This window comes from Spodoptera frugiperda, chromosome 6 (assembly GCF_023101765.2).
Source record: "Spodoptera frugiperda isolate SF20-4 chromosome 6, AGI-APGP_CSIRO_Sfru_2.0, whole genome shotgun sequence".
In the NCBI taxonomy this organism is placed as follows: domain Eukaryota; kingdom Metazoa; phylum Arthropoda; class Insecta; order Lepidoptera; family Noctuidae; genus Spodoptera; species Spodoptera frugiperda.
The window spans coordinates 1,051,982-1,068,658 of record NC_064217.1 but is presented as its reverse complement, the minus strand read 5'-3'; the positions used below and the strand labels follow the sequence as shown (position 1 = coordinate 1,068,658).

At 37.5% G+C, this 16,677-nt stretch overlaps 2 protein-coding genes across 3 annotated transcripts; one reads left to right on the top strand and one right to left on the bottom strand.

Moving 5' to 3' along the window:
• Nucleotides 1–3,109: 3,109 nt before the first annotated feature.
• Nucleotides 3,110–6,088, bottom strand: LOC118267379 (RUN domain-containing protein 1). The gene has a single exon (XM_035581298.2). The coding sequence runs from the start codon at nt 5,348–5,350 to the stop codon at nt 3,707–3,709; it is 1,644 nt and encodes a 547-aa protein (XP_035437191.1). The 5' UTR covers nt 5,351–6,088; the 3' UTR covers nt 3,110–3,706.
• Nucleotides 6,089–6,329: 241 nt separating this feature from the next.
• On the top strand, nt 6,330–16,677 carry LOC126910741 (fumarate hydratase, mitochondrial-like). 2 transcript variants are annotated; one of them, XM_050694143.1, is made up of 10 exons: nt 6,330–6,588; nt 10,526–10,642; nt 12,439–12,520; nt 13,053–13,174; nt 13,746–13,978; nt 14,295–14,500; nt 14,874–15,077; nt 15,159–15,320; nt 15,504–15,634; nt 16,176–16,677. In XM_050694143.1, exons 1-10 carry the CDS (start codon nt 6,544–6,546, stop codon nt 16,305–16,307), a joined length of 1,434 nt encoding a protein of 477 aa, XP_050550100.1. In that variant the 5' UTR covers nt 6,330–6,543; the 3' UTR covers nt 16,308–16,677. The 2 variants fall into 2 exon arrangements, with proteins under 2 accessions (XP_050550100.1, XP_050550099.1); XM_050694142.1 differs by lacking the exon at nt 6,330–6,588 and adding an exon at nt 9,787–9,952.

The window sequence follows — 16,677 nt, the reverse complement described above, 5'->3', positions numbered from 1 at the left end:
ATGAACTCATGCGCAAGGATAAGGTTAGATGTGGTTGACCATTTTCGGGGTTTTTTTTTTTTGGGACTTGCCGGTAGTCGAGCAGACGTATTACCTGATGGTAAGCAATCGCCGCCGCCCATGGACACTTGAAACACCAGAGGCTTTACAAGTGCGTTACCGGCTTTTTGGGAGTTAGGAATTTAAGGGTTGTTGTTCGGGAATGGGGATGGGGAAGATTGGGAAGAGGGGAATTGAGCCTCCGGTAACCTCACTCACACAATGAAACACAACGCAAGCGTTGTTTCACGTCGGTTTTCTGTGAGGCCGTGGTATTACTCCGGTCGAGCCGGCCCATTCGTGCCGAAGCATGGCTCTCCCACACTGTTACGTAGGCCGATTTCCATATCTTGGGGACAATTCCTTCGGACAGAGAGCGCCTAAACAAAATGGTCATCGGTGCAGCTAAGCTAGTAGCACAGTTAACAATAAATAATGGTGGTATTTGATCAGGACCGCCAGATTTATTTAAATCCAGTGATTTAAGCAACTTAAGGAGTTTTGTTAGGAAAAATTCTGGCCAATTCACTTGGTCTAGATCAGATTTATAGCTGAGTAGTCTCCGCGAGAAAAAATAAATCGTGATGTTGTCGCATATAGTGTATGAATTTCGACAAATTTAGATTGAATAATTAACGGCTTATGATGGATATCTATAGGTATCGCTAAGGGATTACCTAGTACTTTCGGAAATAATTAAGGAGTCATTTGAAAATATTAAGTCTAATAATCTATTATTTAGGTTTCGCTGACCATTGTATTGTTGTAGGTTACAAACCTCGAGAGTGTCAAAAAAATCAACCAATTGCCGTTTGATTGTTTTTCTGGTATTAATTCATTATCATGGCCACAACCCCAGTCAACGACATTACCAAAATTAAAATCTCCTAATATTATAAACTTATCCAATGGATGAGTTACCGATAGCTCGTTTAGTTTGGCAGTAAAATTATTTAATTGTGAATACTTACTATGAGTGTCCCAAGTTTTCTTTACAGAAATAAAGAGCACATAGATGGACATTGTACGTTACCTGTGGCCTGGAGCGTCGAAGAATAAGTGACACCCACATATCCTCAGCCGAACTACGCCACTCTGGTCTTTCAACTACAATTAGTTCACGTTTAACTGCGATTAAAACACCACCACCTCGTTTTTGAGCTGTTCGGGAATAGTCACGAATCACGATCCCGTCGCCAAACAAGATAGCGACCATCATTCTTTTGGGATTTTCAAGATATTACTCTGGTACTTACATGGTACTTATAATGTGACCTGGTTTCTGTTGGCGAGGACGTTACTATTAGTGCAATATTAACTGTAATATTTGTTAGTTCAAAAAATATAAACTAAAATATATAAAACTAGCGGACCCGACAGACGTTGTCCTGTCTACACGTCTTTAATTTGAAAATTTGTCATGTAAAACATTCCAAAATCAACAACTACTAATAAATTAAAAATTAATAACAAAAACACTGTCCAGCGGACAAAATTGTGAATCTAAACCATTCGCAGATCCCCTTAAACACACACAAAAAATTTCATCAAAATCGGTCCAGTCGTTTAAGAGAAGTTCAATGACATACCCACTTACAGAAGAATTATATATATAAAGATATTTGTATAGTAGTAACGTCTACAATGTTGATATTTATGTCCTCTATTAAATTAGTTCATCACTGTGCTCTTTGTTCATAATTTTCACCGCTACTATATAAGGAGTAATTTGGTTTTTTTTTTAATACATCGGGTTAATATTTCACACCCGTTTATTCTCATAATATACCTATAGCCTATGTTCGCCATGTATAATATAGGATTCCATTGGTAAAGGATTGTTTCAAATCGCTACACTGCTACAGTAGTTTCGGACCGTTTTCAATCCAAATAAGAATCACATCTTTCCCGTTTATAATATTAGTGTAGACAACGTAGTGCCAAATACACAATAAAATTCTGGTTACAACAAAACACGACCCTGTAATTTGCATTTAGGTATGTGTTATGTTATGAATAAGCAAAGTGTATCAATCGTCTTGTTATAAATTGTCTTTACCATGTTTTGTTCATGTGATTGTTCCTATACCTATACTATTTACCTCTGACAGAGATTTGTTGATTACAGTTACCGTCAGTATTTGTGCAGACATATTAATCTAAAATGTTGGACACAATTTTTATTTATGTGTTTGACAATCTATACTAATATTATAAAGCTGAAGAGTTTGTTTGTTTGAACGCGCTAATCTCAGAAACTACTGGTCCGATTTGAATGATTCTTTTTGTGTTGGATAGTGCATTTATCGAGGAAGCCTATAGGCTATAAAACATCACGCTATGATCAATAGGAGGCAAGCAGAGCGGGTGAAACCGCGCGAAAGTAGCTAGTTTTTAATAAATGAAGTTTTTATTTATTTTTTGTCTTTATTTCCTCAAACTTCCTTTACAAACTTCGTCTATAAAGTGACGATGCAACGGTGTAATGGGGTATGTCATAAAATATAGGTACATATACAAAAAAAAACCTATGTAAAACGACACTACAACGACGCAACGGATAATGGAATCTTGCCCTTGTTTCATTAGCACACCATTCGTAGACCGATTGGTGTTTATAAGGAGACTCCAGAACATTAGTGTTGATTAGGTCACCGAAAACCAACACAACTGATTGTGGAACCGAGTTGAAAAGTTGAGTTAAGTATTATTGTTTTTCGAAAATTATAAAAAGGGTAAGACCTGACGACATGGTAACATAGCCTAGTAGGTAGGTAACTCGTGGCAGTCATGAGATGATTATACTTAGGTATCTAGCGTTAGATTTACACATAACTTGTTGTACCTCTACCTATCAAATCGGTTAAGGTGAGCCTCCCTCACTCCCTTTGTGACCTTCAAATAAAATTGAACCAGATCTGATAAATAAAATAGCAGCTCTGACCTTATTTTTATATGGTCAAGGTAACCACAATATACCTACTGGGCAAAGTAACTACTTGTGTGCTACATGATAACAGACCGCATAAATTGATTGACGAACAACAATAGCGATAAATGAAACTACGAGTTCATGCTTCAACTACATTATAATTAGCAACAATGATAGTTTTATACACAGATACAATAATACTAATTACATCTTTGGTATTTTATCATCCAATTTTAAAAGATCTGATTGGAATGTACTCGATTTCAAATAAAATTACAATAAATACTGGTCATCTATTTTCTCCCATTATAAATATCGTTATTTCTCCAGATTCATAGTTTAGATTCTTAAACATTTCATATTTGTAAATTTGAGAGCAAGTAATTTTATTAGTAGGTAAGTGATCATTACTTAACTAAAATATTCAGAAATAGGACTAATTACTAATTAGACTAGATCAACTACAGTAAATGCATACAGCATGGTTTGATATTGTGGAAGGCATCATAAGCCTGCTTCCAAACATGTGACAAGAAGCCAGTCATTATCTACAACTATACAATTGGATGACAACTCTTCGAAGGTGGGAGAATACATCACATTGTAATAAGTACTTTGGTAACATTACAATAATCAGACTAGATTTGGTACATTTTCTGTAACCTCTTGTCACATTTAGAAACAGTATTCAAATATACATTATGTATAAAATTGTACTCTTATAAAATTACTTAATTACATAAATACATCTTTAATATTCTGAAACTGCTTCACAGCAAGGTCAACGGGTAGATCAAAATTGTATGGAGTTAGGCGATCTAAACTTTGCAGGGCATCTTGGAATCCAGTGTTCACCACATAGCTGGTAGATGAATAGTAAGCATCAATCAAGGATCTGCTTTTCAAAATAATGTTCAGCCAGATAACAAGCTTATGAGCATTCAATGCTGCACAAACAAAGGCTTTGAAATGAGCATCATAACTCCTTTTGTATGGTGTATGGGATGCTACAATGCTGCCAATAGCACTCAGCAGACTTTGTTTATTGGTTATAGCTGTTCCTCCAACAATATCCAAGTTAAAGCTTTGACTCAACTTCCTTGCTGGAGTGGAATTGAATCGATCACCATCATTTAAATCATAGTATCGAAGGATCACCTCCCATATATGTGTAGCTCTGGATGAAGAAGATCTGCGTACAGGAAAACATCCAATAATAGGAACAAGAGAGGTTGATTCAGGGCCAGTCAGTCCATGGTGTAGAAGGTCTCGCAAGTTGATAGCAAGGTGTCTGCGAACAGCAGTAGTCAGTGGAGCATCATTTATAATAATACCACCTTCTTCAGACTCACTGTCATAATTATCCACCATGGTGTGAGATGGTCTGTCTCTAGAAACTAAGTGGAGCACCCCATCAACTGACATCTCCAATCTTGCACGTAAATTGCCCCAATGCGTGACAATGGTTGAGGACTTGCCTTCATGCCTCCTGTTGGTGTTGGGCGAGCAACCAAACTGTGAAACTGTAAAGATCTGAATCAAAGTAGATGCTTTCCTCATTAAGTTTATGGTTTCTGCTCTCAAATCATCATTACTTTTACTTTTGCTGAAATTTTTGTCAAATTTCTCTGATTTTCCAACATTTTTGGCTTCAGATGTTACTTTAGTGTTTTTAAGTTCCTCATTTTTCATTAGTTTGATGAATTTCTGCATATCTTCAATATGAGCTTGCAATTTACTTATGATTTCATCTTTTGATAGTTGTCTGTCTGCATACTGTTTGACCGCACAGTTTATCTGGTGCCTGAGCTCCTCAGCAGTGAGTGGTTGATGACATCCTTCTTCAAGGTTCTGATCTATTTCAGTGCGTAAATGGTCAATTAATGTTCTGTGTTTACTGTCACATGTGGAAGTCGGGTTTGCCGCAAATCGTTCTAATTCCTTTAGTTGTACTTTAAGTCTATCTATAAAGTGTGCCTGTTTCGTACGTTGGCGCGATATTTTCCGTTCTAACTCAACACATTCAGTGCAGGAGGCGTCTCCCGAACTGCCTTGAGGGGCAGCCCGAGAATCATGTACTCCTCGTGAAGTAAACTCTTCAAGAGCTTTCAGCATTTCATCTTTTTCGTCCGGCGGGGCTTTCAAAATTTGTCGCAAACGGAACTCTACCTGAGCAAGATGCGATGTCAGGGAGAAAACAGATGACGATAGGATTTCCTGTTCTTCTTCCAAGGCATGTAGTCGGTCTCCGTGGTTGTCGGGTGTCTGATCTGGGTTGTTTTCATCACAAAGTGTTTCCTTGGGTGCACCCAAGGGTTCGCACCGCGGTTCTTGCCAGATAGGAAAGTCATTCTCTTCGTATTCACCGGGTGTATCCATGTTTAGGTTTGTTTATCGGATTTTATTAACCAAAATAATGAGAAGCAAACATGTTTCATTGATTTTCAATCAAAACTTATAAAAAGCCTGAAAATTATAGAAAGACGTCACAAAGGAAATGTCATTTTCATTGACGTCATTACGATTGCGGGAACGAAAATTTCAAAATGAACGACGCACGGACGGACTGAATGAAAGACAAATTTGAAGAGAATGAAATTGGAATTTACAGAAGTAAATATAGATATTTAAATTAAAATTAAATAAATCGTTTAGAATTATTTTAGAGTCTACTAAAATCTGGAGTCAACGAGTCCATAAAAATGCTCCTTCTGGTAGCGACATCTATCAATACTCGATTCAACCAAAGCTATAGGATCACATTCCAGATGGCAGGGAATACAAGATTATTTTTTAGTTTCAGGGCATTTTTATGATACGATTCCAATAAAGTTAAATTAAGAAATATGAATGTAGTCAAATCAAAAATTAAGTTTGAATATAGGTATGTAGGTACCTAGATAAAATCTTTTAAGGTTTTATGAAACAAGATTTCAGATCGCTTAAATTCATCTCGTTAATTAAAATTGCTTTGATAATAAAATAAGGGTAAATGGTCAAAATATCTGATTCGATTTCATGTAATGTAAGTACTCAAATATTAATATCCAGGTAAAAGAGCGACTACAAAAGAGATACGATCATTCTTACCTGCCAATCTCATAAATTGGTAATAGATAATATAGGACCTACATCTTGTTCATAACAAGAAACAAACTAAAATATTATGCAAATAGCGACTATAGTTGAATCAACATGTTAATTGATAAGTCATATCACATCACATTGTGGTTGTAAACCATTCGCAAACAGTTACACCACAGCTCCCAATGCGGGCGGCACGATTGCAAATTGATAACCCGTTAAAAGTACCAACTACACACGTATAAATTCAGAGGGAACAAAATAACTACTTATACAGAAATTCATTTCGCGGTGGGGCACCCGAACCGACCGGTCGCCTTTATTGTATCTTTACCCTTCGACGGAGAACACAGTCTACTTAAAATATTCGCAAAAAATCAACAAAAAAACTGTGATACCGGTTCATCAAACCAGTGTTGTTTAGTCGTACAGAATTCGTGTGCATTTCATTTTTATTTAGGAGAGTTTTTTAATATTGTGCTTTGAAAATGGAATGCTGTAAATGCAAGGCAGAAATAAAAGAAGTTAAGATGGTGAGTTTTATTATCTGTACTTACCTATTACTTATTATTTTTTATTTGATTTCTGATTGTATGCATGCGTTTTAATTTTATCGTGTAAGGAAATAAATGTTTTTGATGCGTAAATAATTCGTTTATACGGCTGTTAAGTACGTTTTATAATATAATCATGTGACTTAAACTAGAAAAACAAGACCGGGCTGTTTACTTGCCGGTTTGATAATGAATAGTAATGCTATAACTCGCGGGTCAAGTTCGGCAACACTGCCTAGCAACGAAATGATTTACAAATCGATGTTTATACATACATACATATAAGTATTTGATACTATTGAATCGTAGCTATTGGTGATGTCATGTTTTCTATTTATTTATTTATTGACAAAGTTCCCTATCTATGTCTCACGCAAAATACGAACGTCTTTAGCGACACAAAATTGTGTTTTGGAATGGTTTAGTGAGCTTTGTGATTTGGGTAACGGGTCGTAGGTTCGATTCTTCACTGACGGACAGACTAACAGACTATTGTTTATTTCTTACTTTGTTGACGTGTCAAAAGTAGATATCTACTTATAGTATATGGTTTAATTGGAATAAATTACATGACTTGACTTGATTCTTGGATCAGAAAGTTTTTTTATTGACACTTATCCTTAGTGCTACGGAGTTGTCGTAGTTTAAAAATTGGGTGCAGTTTTATAGGCAACTTGAAGAACACTCGTCTATATTACAATGATACTATGATTTTTATGCTCGGGTGCTTTAATAACAGCAGATAGAAAAACATTTATTAATGAATCAATCTCCACCACACAGCATACACCTACATAAAGTACCACTTACGTGCCCAATGTAGGTACGAAGTGAAAGTAATGGGTTCATGGCAATGTGCAACCATGTTTTTTACTGTTCAAGGGAGCGAGTAGCCGGCCATTGTGAGATAGAAACTTTACTGACAGTAAATTAGTTCCAATTCCAATGGGTACCTATTAATAAGTGAGATTGGAAAGCTGTACAATATCAGTATAGGAACATTTAATTTTTGCCGTATGGTGAAGGTTCTTGTCTTTCAATTCGTAAGAGCTGACCAAGGGACTACATCCGATCTCTAATCAAGGCGATCATGGTAGAGGAGGAGATACTGGGATTTGTTCGGCTGTCTATAAAATCTGGGGTTGTTGTCAAAAACGTTATTAAGTACAATGTTTTCGAAATTATTCGGTTTAGCTCATTCTATGTTTAATGAACCAAACTTCATGAGTAAGCTGGATCCGAAGTATAAAGATAGGGGTAAAAAAGTGTGGTGCGGTGTCGTGGTGGCCCAGAGGTTTAAGAAGCCCCCTTTTCATGCATGAGGGTGCGTATTCGAAACCTACCAAATTATAATAAAATTATGTGCTTTCTAAGTGCAAACATCTTAAGGAAACCAGGGCTTATAATTTTTAATCAATTATAAGTTTAAAATCGCAGCTTTTGGTCAGCAGTGGCCACTTGATGTAAAATATCAAATATCAATAAAAAAATGGGTAGTAAATGCGATTTAAACTTTGCCAATTTCGACTATGTGCTACGGCTTGTTATGCTTAATCTCACCTCTAGTTTACATACAATACGTAACATATCGAAAATTCAGCAACATCTTGGCTCGGTTTCAAGAGACTGCAGTAACTTTATAAAAATGCATTGTATGTTACGCGACAAGTGCATCCTACGCTACTCACGTAAAGCAACTTTCGTTTGTCTTTTCGTGTTTTGGAAGTCAAATGTGATAATAGGTTACTTATGTATCGAAGTGTTAGGGCACACAGAATACAATAGGGTTTTAGGTAACTTAAGTTGTTTATTGATTTAAACATTCGATCAATAATTGTAAGTAGGTGATATGGTTGCGAGGACCGCTCCGAGGACACGGTGGCGGTGTGCCCTGCATGGGCTGAGCACCGCCGTGTCCTCAGGGATGTGGTCGGCGACGGCAACCTCTTGCGTCCGGCATTGGTTCAGGCCCTGGTGCGTAGCGTGGGAGACTGGTATGCCGTCTCCTCCTCCTTGGGTGCGTAATGAAGTTCGTGTCCTCAAGAGATGGAAATTTAAACTAATGTATAGGAAGTATTAGATATAACATCTACTTAATACAAAAAAGCAAAATGCAATACAGGTTGCAATGTCCGGATGCGATCAATTTACAAATGAAACATCGACTCGTGCGACGGTCAAGTTATTACTATCCCATAACCAAAACATGTTGGTTTACCTGCTTTATTGTTTTGGCTGGCTGTCGTGCCACAATTGGTATGAAACATACGAAATGGCTCTTGAGAGTACCTATACCGTGTGTCATTCAGGTATAATGTGCAATGCGTATAAAACAAATTAAAATTATCTGTAAACCGCTCGCATAAAATGTCGTGGTGGCCCAGAGGTTCTCATGCATCAAAGTGAGGGGTTCGAAACCTATGTACCTATGGCAAAGTACCAATGTGACTTTTTCCGAGTTATATGTATTTTCTAAGCATATTTAGACACCACTGACAAACAGTGAAGTAAGACATCATAAGAAAACAAGGGCTCACAATTTCTAATTATAATCTTATTTAGACCTATTCCAAACGCGAAAAATAGTTATTAGTAGGAAGCGAGTAGGGATGGCGTGTAGATAGGATATTAAATAACTAGGTAGCGTTGGGAACCATTAAATAAAAAATATAGTATTCTAGGTCACAGACCTTGACATTGTTGTTTACTCATGGGCACCAATTAATTTTGTCGTCCTCAAGGTTATTTTCTTTTTCTATCTCTCTGACTGAATATCGGTGTTACATTGTTCTGACGTAGTTGTAGCAATCGAAAAAATGTAACCAAGAATTGTATTGTGAACCTGATTGAAAATGAGTAACCTATCCACCTGGATAGGGCTGATGCCTGATCCGGAGCTGCGGACTACCTAGCGGGTTTACCGGGATTCCGGCTCGAAAAGCAGGAATAGGAACGGGGTGATTTTTAGTCAGTAAGAGTCTGACATTTCCTCTCGCCTCGCCCAGTGCGGGAGAAGACATTGGATGATTTCCCCCCCTTAAAAAAAAGGAAAACCGCTAATATTTATCCAGATACGATATGAGACCTCGATACCTTGGCAAACTTTTTAGGACGGATGAAAACTCCTTAAAAAGTCACTAACAAATAATATTTTCTAAGACATTGTCACTTTGACAAGATTCAAAGCTTACTCTTTATTTATTTTGCTTTGTTATCATTTATTTTATTATTTTTCATACGTGTTGTATTTTGAATTTTATTATTTCATTGTAATTGTAATAAGTACATTATAAAAATGTCGTGCACAGTTTGTATGAACACTGAGGGGAAACCGGTAAAAATGGTGAGTGGGCTCGTACGAGTATGTAAGCAATGGTATTGAGACTTTTTATCATTAGGTAGAAAGTAATTATCTGACCTGTTAGCGTGGTATTCTTAAAGAAACGAGTTTATTTTTAGACTAGCGTCTTTCTAAATTTCTGCGTGTTCTATGGTTTTGTGTGTGATACAATGGTTTGGCAAGGCATGGCTAATGTGAGTGAGTCCTTGTCAATTACTTTACTTTATTTTGTAGGGGGCTCGGGAAACTTCAACACAGGCCCTCATCACCAACGTATTAACTTTCTTATAGTGTAGGGTTTGAGCAACCTTAACTTCTAGTATGTGTGTGGAATGGAATCTTGCAAACTGAATTTGGCAACAGATATCTTCAGCCGATTGAGCTGAATTTTTGTATCGATGTAAAGGTTGCATGACTATAAATGCATAGTTGTATACAAGTTGGTTTTTAAATAAAATTTCAATTTCCAATTCCAATTTGTCATCGATTAGATGCCTCGATGATACGACTTTGGTCGTCTATATGATAGACTTGCAGTAGACAAAATTTAATCTTCTCTTTTTTCTTTAATTTCAGAGGAAAGAGCGTGACACTCTTGGGGAACTGGAAGTACCAGATGACAGACTATATGGAGCTCAGACCGTCAGGTCTGTCATGAACTTCCCCATTGGAGGGATCGAGGAACGAATGCCGGTAAGTGATCATTAGATAATACAGGAATAAATTTGGGAAATATGTAGTAGCTAAGTTTAATAGCATCAACTGGATCAAGAAAATGAAAGGGAATATTTAATTTAAGTACAACAGCTTTAACCAAAAATGTGGGTAGGTACCTACCGAAAGAGCTCTCTAGCTAGAGGAGAATGTTAACTTGTTACTATTACTTGTTACTACATCAAAGGCCTGACAAATTTCTGGACTCCGCCCTAAAGCTGGAAATTTATAAATGGGAATAAAACTTACTAACCTAAGTCAGTTAAATATGGTACGCAATCTTCCGAAGCTGCGGACTACCTAGTGGGTTTACCGGGGCTCCGGCTCGAAAAGCAGGAGTAGGAATGGGGTGGTTTTTAGTCAGTAAGAGTCTGACACTCGCTCTCGCCTCACCCAAGATGGAAAAAGATCTCGTACTTTGTATTTTACATTACATACGAACACTGAACTATCGAATCATTGAAGATAAACAAATACGTAAATGATATCAATGAAATACCTATTGTGTATATGTATTGCGTGTCGTGAAGTGACCCACGATTCCACGATGCCCTGTGATGCAACATCGCAACTATCATTCACGTAATGATTATTATCAATGTTGTTGAACTATTTATTATTATTGTGTCCCTTATATTTTTAGTCACATGTATTTATAATGACTTTTTTCTCTTGAATTTTTCCTGAATTTTCTTTGCTATAAACCAGTTCGTGCGTTCTGGAGTTATAGCGTCAGGAAGGAAAACCCGACTTATTTTTATTATTAGTTATTAGTCTCATCCATTCCTCCATCTTCTCTCTCATGATATGCCCTAATAACTGAATGGCAACCATGAGATAGCAAAAGAAATAGAGGCTGACAAACTAGAAGATGGGAAGATGACATCAGAAAAATAGCAGTTTCTTAATGAATCCGTATTGCGAAAGATAGGATAGAGTGGAAATCTTTAGAGGAGGTTTATGTCGGAAGACAAGCTGCAGAGTAAAAACGACACTTTACCAATAAGTCCCTAATTTATGTATATTTTAAAGTTAGTAAACATATTTTTACGAAATTGTAAAAACAAGTTCAGCAATGTAGGCTATTTTATTTATTTATTTTTATTTAGAATGTGCACGGTCAGTGCAGTTGTTGGGTAATTGGCTATTGTTTAAATTAAAATACTGCGTTTTACCTGAGATTGCACACATCATAGTGTGTGGCCATACAAAGAGGTTATTAAACTTCTTTATCGAAGGTCTTCAAAGGACATTAATATAAGTGTTTGTTGAATCGAATTGATAATGATCGGTGTGGACACACAATAGTGATGATTGAATGATTATTATTTTTTATTTATTACCTAAATGTGATGGAAGTTATTTTGTATAGTTTTGCAACAACCACAACAAAAATCTTACTAATAATTAATAAATGCTTAAGTTTCCGAGTTTATGTGTTTGTTTGTAAGAATGTTTGTTGCTCACGTCAAAACGGCTAAATCATTCGGTATGAAATTTGGAACAGGGTTAAATTAGGAACTGGAATAACACAAAGGTTACTTTCTGTCCCACGGGAAAGCAAGCGAAGCTGCTGGTAGAAGCTAGTAGATAAATCAAAAAGATGTATGTTTAATATGTGATTTTTTACCCTGCTTGGCAAATTTTGAGATTATAATGGCAAACACTTTTTTGTAGAGGAGGCTCATAGACCAGCAGTGTATTGTCCCGGGCTATGAATGATGTACTATCTATTCCTATAAAAAATAATTTAATGGTAATCCTAATTTTTTCAGTACCCTGTGATTGTCGCCTTCGGTATCCTGAAGAAAGCTGCCGCGAAGGTGAACATGGAGTATGGACTTGACAAGAAACTCGGTAAGTTTTTTAATTACTTCAATTACCCTATCCCCGGATACCCAACAATACTCTGGTGTTTTGGGTATCCATAGGGCGCCGGCGATTGCCTACCATTATGTGATTCGTCTGCTCATTTAAGTACCGGCCAATCCCAAAGTGTACCCAATGCAGTGTAGAGTGTGTAGAATTATATCATGTCCAAATTGCTCCAATTTTATGGAATAGGGTCAAATGAGTAGCCGATGAATCACCTGATGGATAAGCCATAAACGTTGCCCATTGATTGAACACCCGAAGGCATTTCACACTTTAAAATTCCGTGAATAAGGTTAAAATTGATCGATCTTTTATTGACTGTTCACCCCCACTGATTTAAATTATGATCAAGATAATATCTTCGTAAAAAGCGGGTCGTGTATTTTTAATTCAGCTATTTCTCACGATTCCTTGTAATTTTCTTTAACAAGAAAAATTTATAATGAAGCATTTTATTAATTAAGAAAAAGATTACAATCGCCATGTCATAATAATTAACTCGCACTTGTTACAGCGGAAGCCATTATGCACGCCTGCGATGACGTCATATCCGGGAAGCTGTACAGAGAGGGCCACTTCCCTCTCGTCATCTGGCAGACTGGGTCTGGCACGCAGTCTAACATGAACACCAATGAGGTAATATAGACCTTAATTCTTTACACATACCTATTAAATTCCATCATGCTAAAATAAAATGGTGGAATGAATCTGAATGAAATTTCGCACACTTTGAAATTATCACCTTATAACGGTATAACGGTAGTGAATAATTATAATCAATCATTGTGATCATTGCAATGAGCTAACCACAACATTATGTTGTAAGTGATACGTTTCAGTTTAGAATATAAATTATTGCGGTATTGGTTTAGGTTATCATGCATGCAATACCTACGAAATATTGAGTTAAATTCTGATAGTTGTTTTTAACTACAACAGTACCCTGAGTAGGAGTTTGCTTTTGCGGTCAATCAGAATGAGCTGACGATAATCATGCCACTGAATATGTTAATTTTATTTTGATTAAGTCATTGTTTAAACTGACAGTACCAGATTAAAATTGGTCACCAATATCTTATTTTAACTGCTGTGATGTACTCGTACAACTATGTCAAGTGTTATCAGAATCATTCTTCTTTTTGCACCAACAAGCGTTTTTAGCAGATGTTAGATAGAGCTTAAATATCTGTAATTGTTTGTTTTCCAGGTGGTTGCAAACCGTGCTATCCAACTCTTGGGCGGCAAGTTGGGCAGTAAGACTCCCGTGCACCCCAACGACCACGTGAACAAGTCTCAGAGCTCCAACGACACGTACCCCACTGCCATGCACATCGCTGTGGCCATGGAACTGAGAGACAGGCTCATGCCAGGCCTTGTAGCACTTCGCGATACTCTACAAGCAAAATCTAAGGAGTTTGAAAAGATCATCAAAATCGGAAGGTAATTTGTTGACAGCATTGTTAAATTGTTGATGTTTGCTTAAAATGTAGTCAGAAACGGTTGCTACTATTCGAACTAAAGTACTTTATAATGTAACTGTACCCTTAGTATGAGTTTCCTTTCCGTTTGAAGTAATCGAAACGTGAGTGCGTTCGGCGCTCTGATTGACCGGCTCGAATAAACCAACCAATCAGACCGCCGAACGCGCTCTTGTTGCCGTAAAGTTGCCGTAAATTGAGTAATGTTTAATGTTAGAGATCACTATGATCTGTTTTGTACACGTCCATGTCTTCTTAAAAAATGACTTTCTCCACAGAACTCATTTGATGGATGCCGTACCACTGACATTGGGCCAGGAGTTCGGTGGATATGTGACTCAGTTGACCTTTGGTATCGAGCGCATATGCACCACTCTGCCCCGCCTGCACTACCTGGCGCTGGGCGGCACTGCTGTCGGCACCGGACTCAACACACGCATCGGATTTGCTGAAAAGTGCGCAGCAGAGATCGCTTCAATAACTGGTAAAATTATAATCAACTAAGTTAATTATGGTGCTTTTCTACCAGAGATGTGCTACAAAGATATAATTTAGCTAAGCTGTGAAACTATGTGACCGCAAAGTAGCTGCACGAGGAACATGCACAGCTCGAGTATGCGATGTATCGGATAGTAGGAAAGCCATCCATAGTATGCATCTTTCCAAATAAAAAGATAACTTTGCCGAATCCGTTTCCACCAGTGCTAAGCTCTAAGTATCAATGAATATGATTCCTGGAAGCCAAACGCGTCCACAGTAACGTAGCATAGCACATCTCTAGTGAAAAAGCGCCCCTTAATTTTTCGATCGCTTCAATCATAAAATTCCTTAATTTTCAATTTTGAAAATATTTCCAGGCATACCCTTTGAAACTGCACCAGACAAATTCGAGGCGCTGGCATCTCACGACGCGATGGTAGAAGTATCGGGAGCGCTGAATACAGTTGCATGCTCCTTGATGAAAATCGTCAACGACATTCGTTTTCTGGCGTCCGGGCCTAGATGCGGTCTGGGTGAACTGATGCTGCCAGAGAACGAGCCTGGATCATCCATCATGCCTGGTATGGTTTGCACGACCTGTCTATAAAAGAATGAGGTATTGTTGGAGATCCCCTGATTAAATCATGGTTTGTGTTATCCAGGTAAGGTGAACCCAACTCAGTGCGAGGCCTTGACTATGGTAGCAGCGCAGGTGATGGGCAACCACGTGGCCTGCACCATCGGAGGCAGCAACGGACACTTCGAGCTCAACGTCTTCAAAACTATGATTGTCGCTAACGTGCTCAGGTCCATTAGGCTTCTGGGTAAGTATTGAATTTACTGATTAAGTTCTCAATATCAGGAATATAGGAATCCAAAACATTGTGATTTTGTTACTCTCGTTGGCAATTTTGTCCTTTATGCCAAATTCGGTATTGTGCTTGTTAAAATAAAGTTCAAATTCAACTGTCCAGTTTTCTTCACGGATTATGTTTCTGCGTCCACAGGTGATGCTTGTCAGGCGTTCAACAAGAACTGTGCAGTCGGCATCAAGGCTAATACCGGCAAGATCAACAAGATCATGAACGAGTCCCTCATGCTGGTCACAGCCCTGAACCCGCACATAGGATACGATAAGGTAATTTTTTTAAAAGTTGAAGCTAGTTTATTATTCTATATGAAATTTCTTCGTGATGGGGTTGCTTTTCCACCAGAGATGTGCTATGTAGCTATGATACGAAAATGTTATAGCTAAGCTGTGAAATTATGTGATCGTTTCCACTGATACTAAGCAATATAGCTGTGCGAGGAAGATGCGGAGTTCGAGTATGCGAAAATGTATCGATAGTAGGGAAGCCATCCGAAGCACACATCTATTGCATATCTTTCCATATAAAAAAACATAGTTTCGCTAAGTTCGTTTCCACCATTGCTAATCCATTTGTACCAGTGAATATGATCACTGGAAGCCAACCGCATCCACAGCAACGTCACATATCTGGTGCTAAAGCACACTCATACTGCCCTGTCATTTATCTTATTGCCAATTCATTCTTCATCATCATCAGCACGTTTCGTCCGCTGCTGGGTCACTTCTTTTTTAGTTTGTAACATTTTTCCGAGAGCCATGTGTCCAATAGCTGTATAACATAATCTCATATTTCTAATACCTATTTCAGGCCGCTCAAATCGCGAAAACTGCTCACAAAGAGGGAGGCAACTTGAGAGACACAGCCATCAAGCTAGGAATCCTAACACCTGAACAGTTCGACCAATGGGTCAGGCCAGAAGATATGTTGGGACCGAAATAGACTGTAATAATGAAAAAAGAGCGATTTTTTCGCTTAGGCATTAAAGTATTTCTGCAACCATTTTATAAAGACACAAATTCCTGTTACGAATTCACGTTGTGTGATTTCTGGTGCCAATTTTTCTGCCTGTTCTATGGTGGCCCATTTTCATTAAAAACTAGTTGTTTACGTTTCAATAGCTTAAGTTCCTTGTGTTTATATTGTATCCGCTAGAATTCTAGATCTGATTATCCGTTACAGTCATGCAGAAATTCGTTTAATATATTTACTAGCGCGTGAACAGATTCTTCTCAGTTATACCTAATTATGTTACTCATTATCTTGAAATGTTTATTTATTTTTTATTAATATACATATTACAATAAAACAA

Excerpts from the sequence above, each read along its gene's own strand:
- LOC126910741 (XM_050694142.1), top strand. The coding sequence starts at position 9,905 with ATGTCGTGCACAGTTTGTATGAACACTGAGGGGAAACCGGTAAAAATG. Across the intron at positions 12,521-13,052 it reads TGGACTTGACAAGAAACTCG|CGGAAGCCATTATGCACGCC; the intron begins GTAAGTTTTTTA and ends CACTTGTTACAG. Across the intron at positions 13,979-14,294 it reads AAGATCATCAAAATCGGAAG|AACTCATTTGATGGATGCCG; the intron begins GTAATTTGTTGA and ends CTTTCTCCACAG.
- LOC118267379 (XM_035581298.2), bottom strand. The coding sequence starts at position 5,350 with ATGGATACACCCGGTGAATACGAAGAGAATGACTTTCCTATCTGGCAA.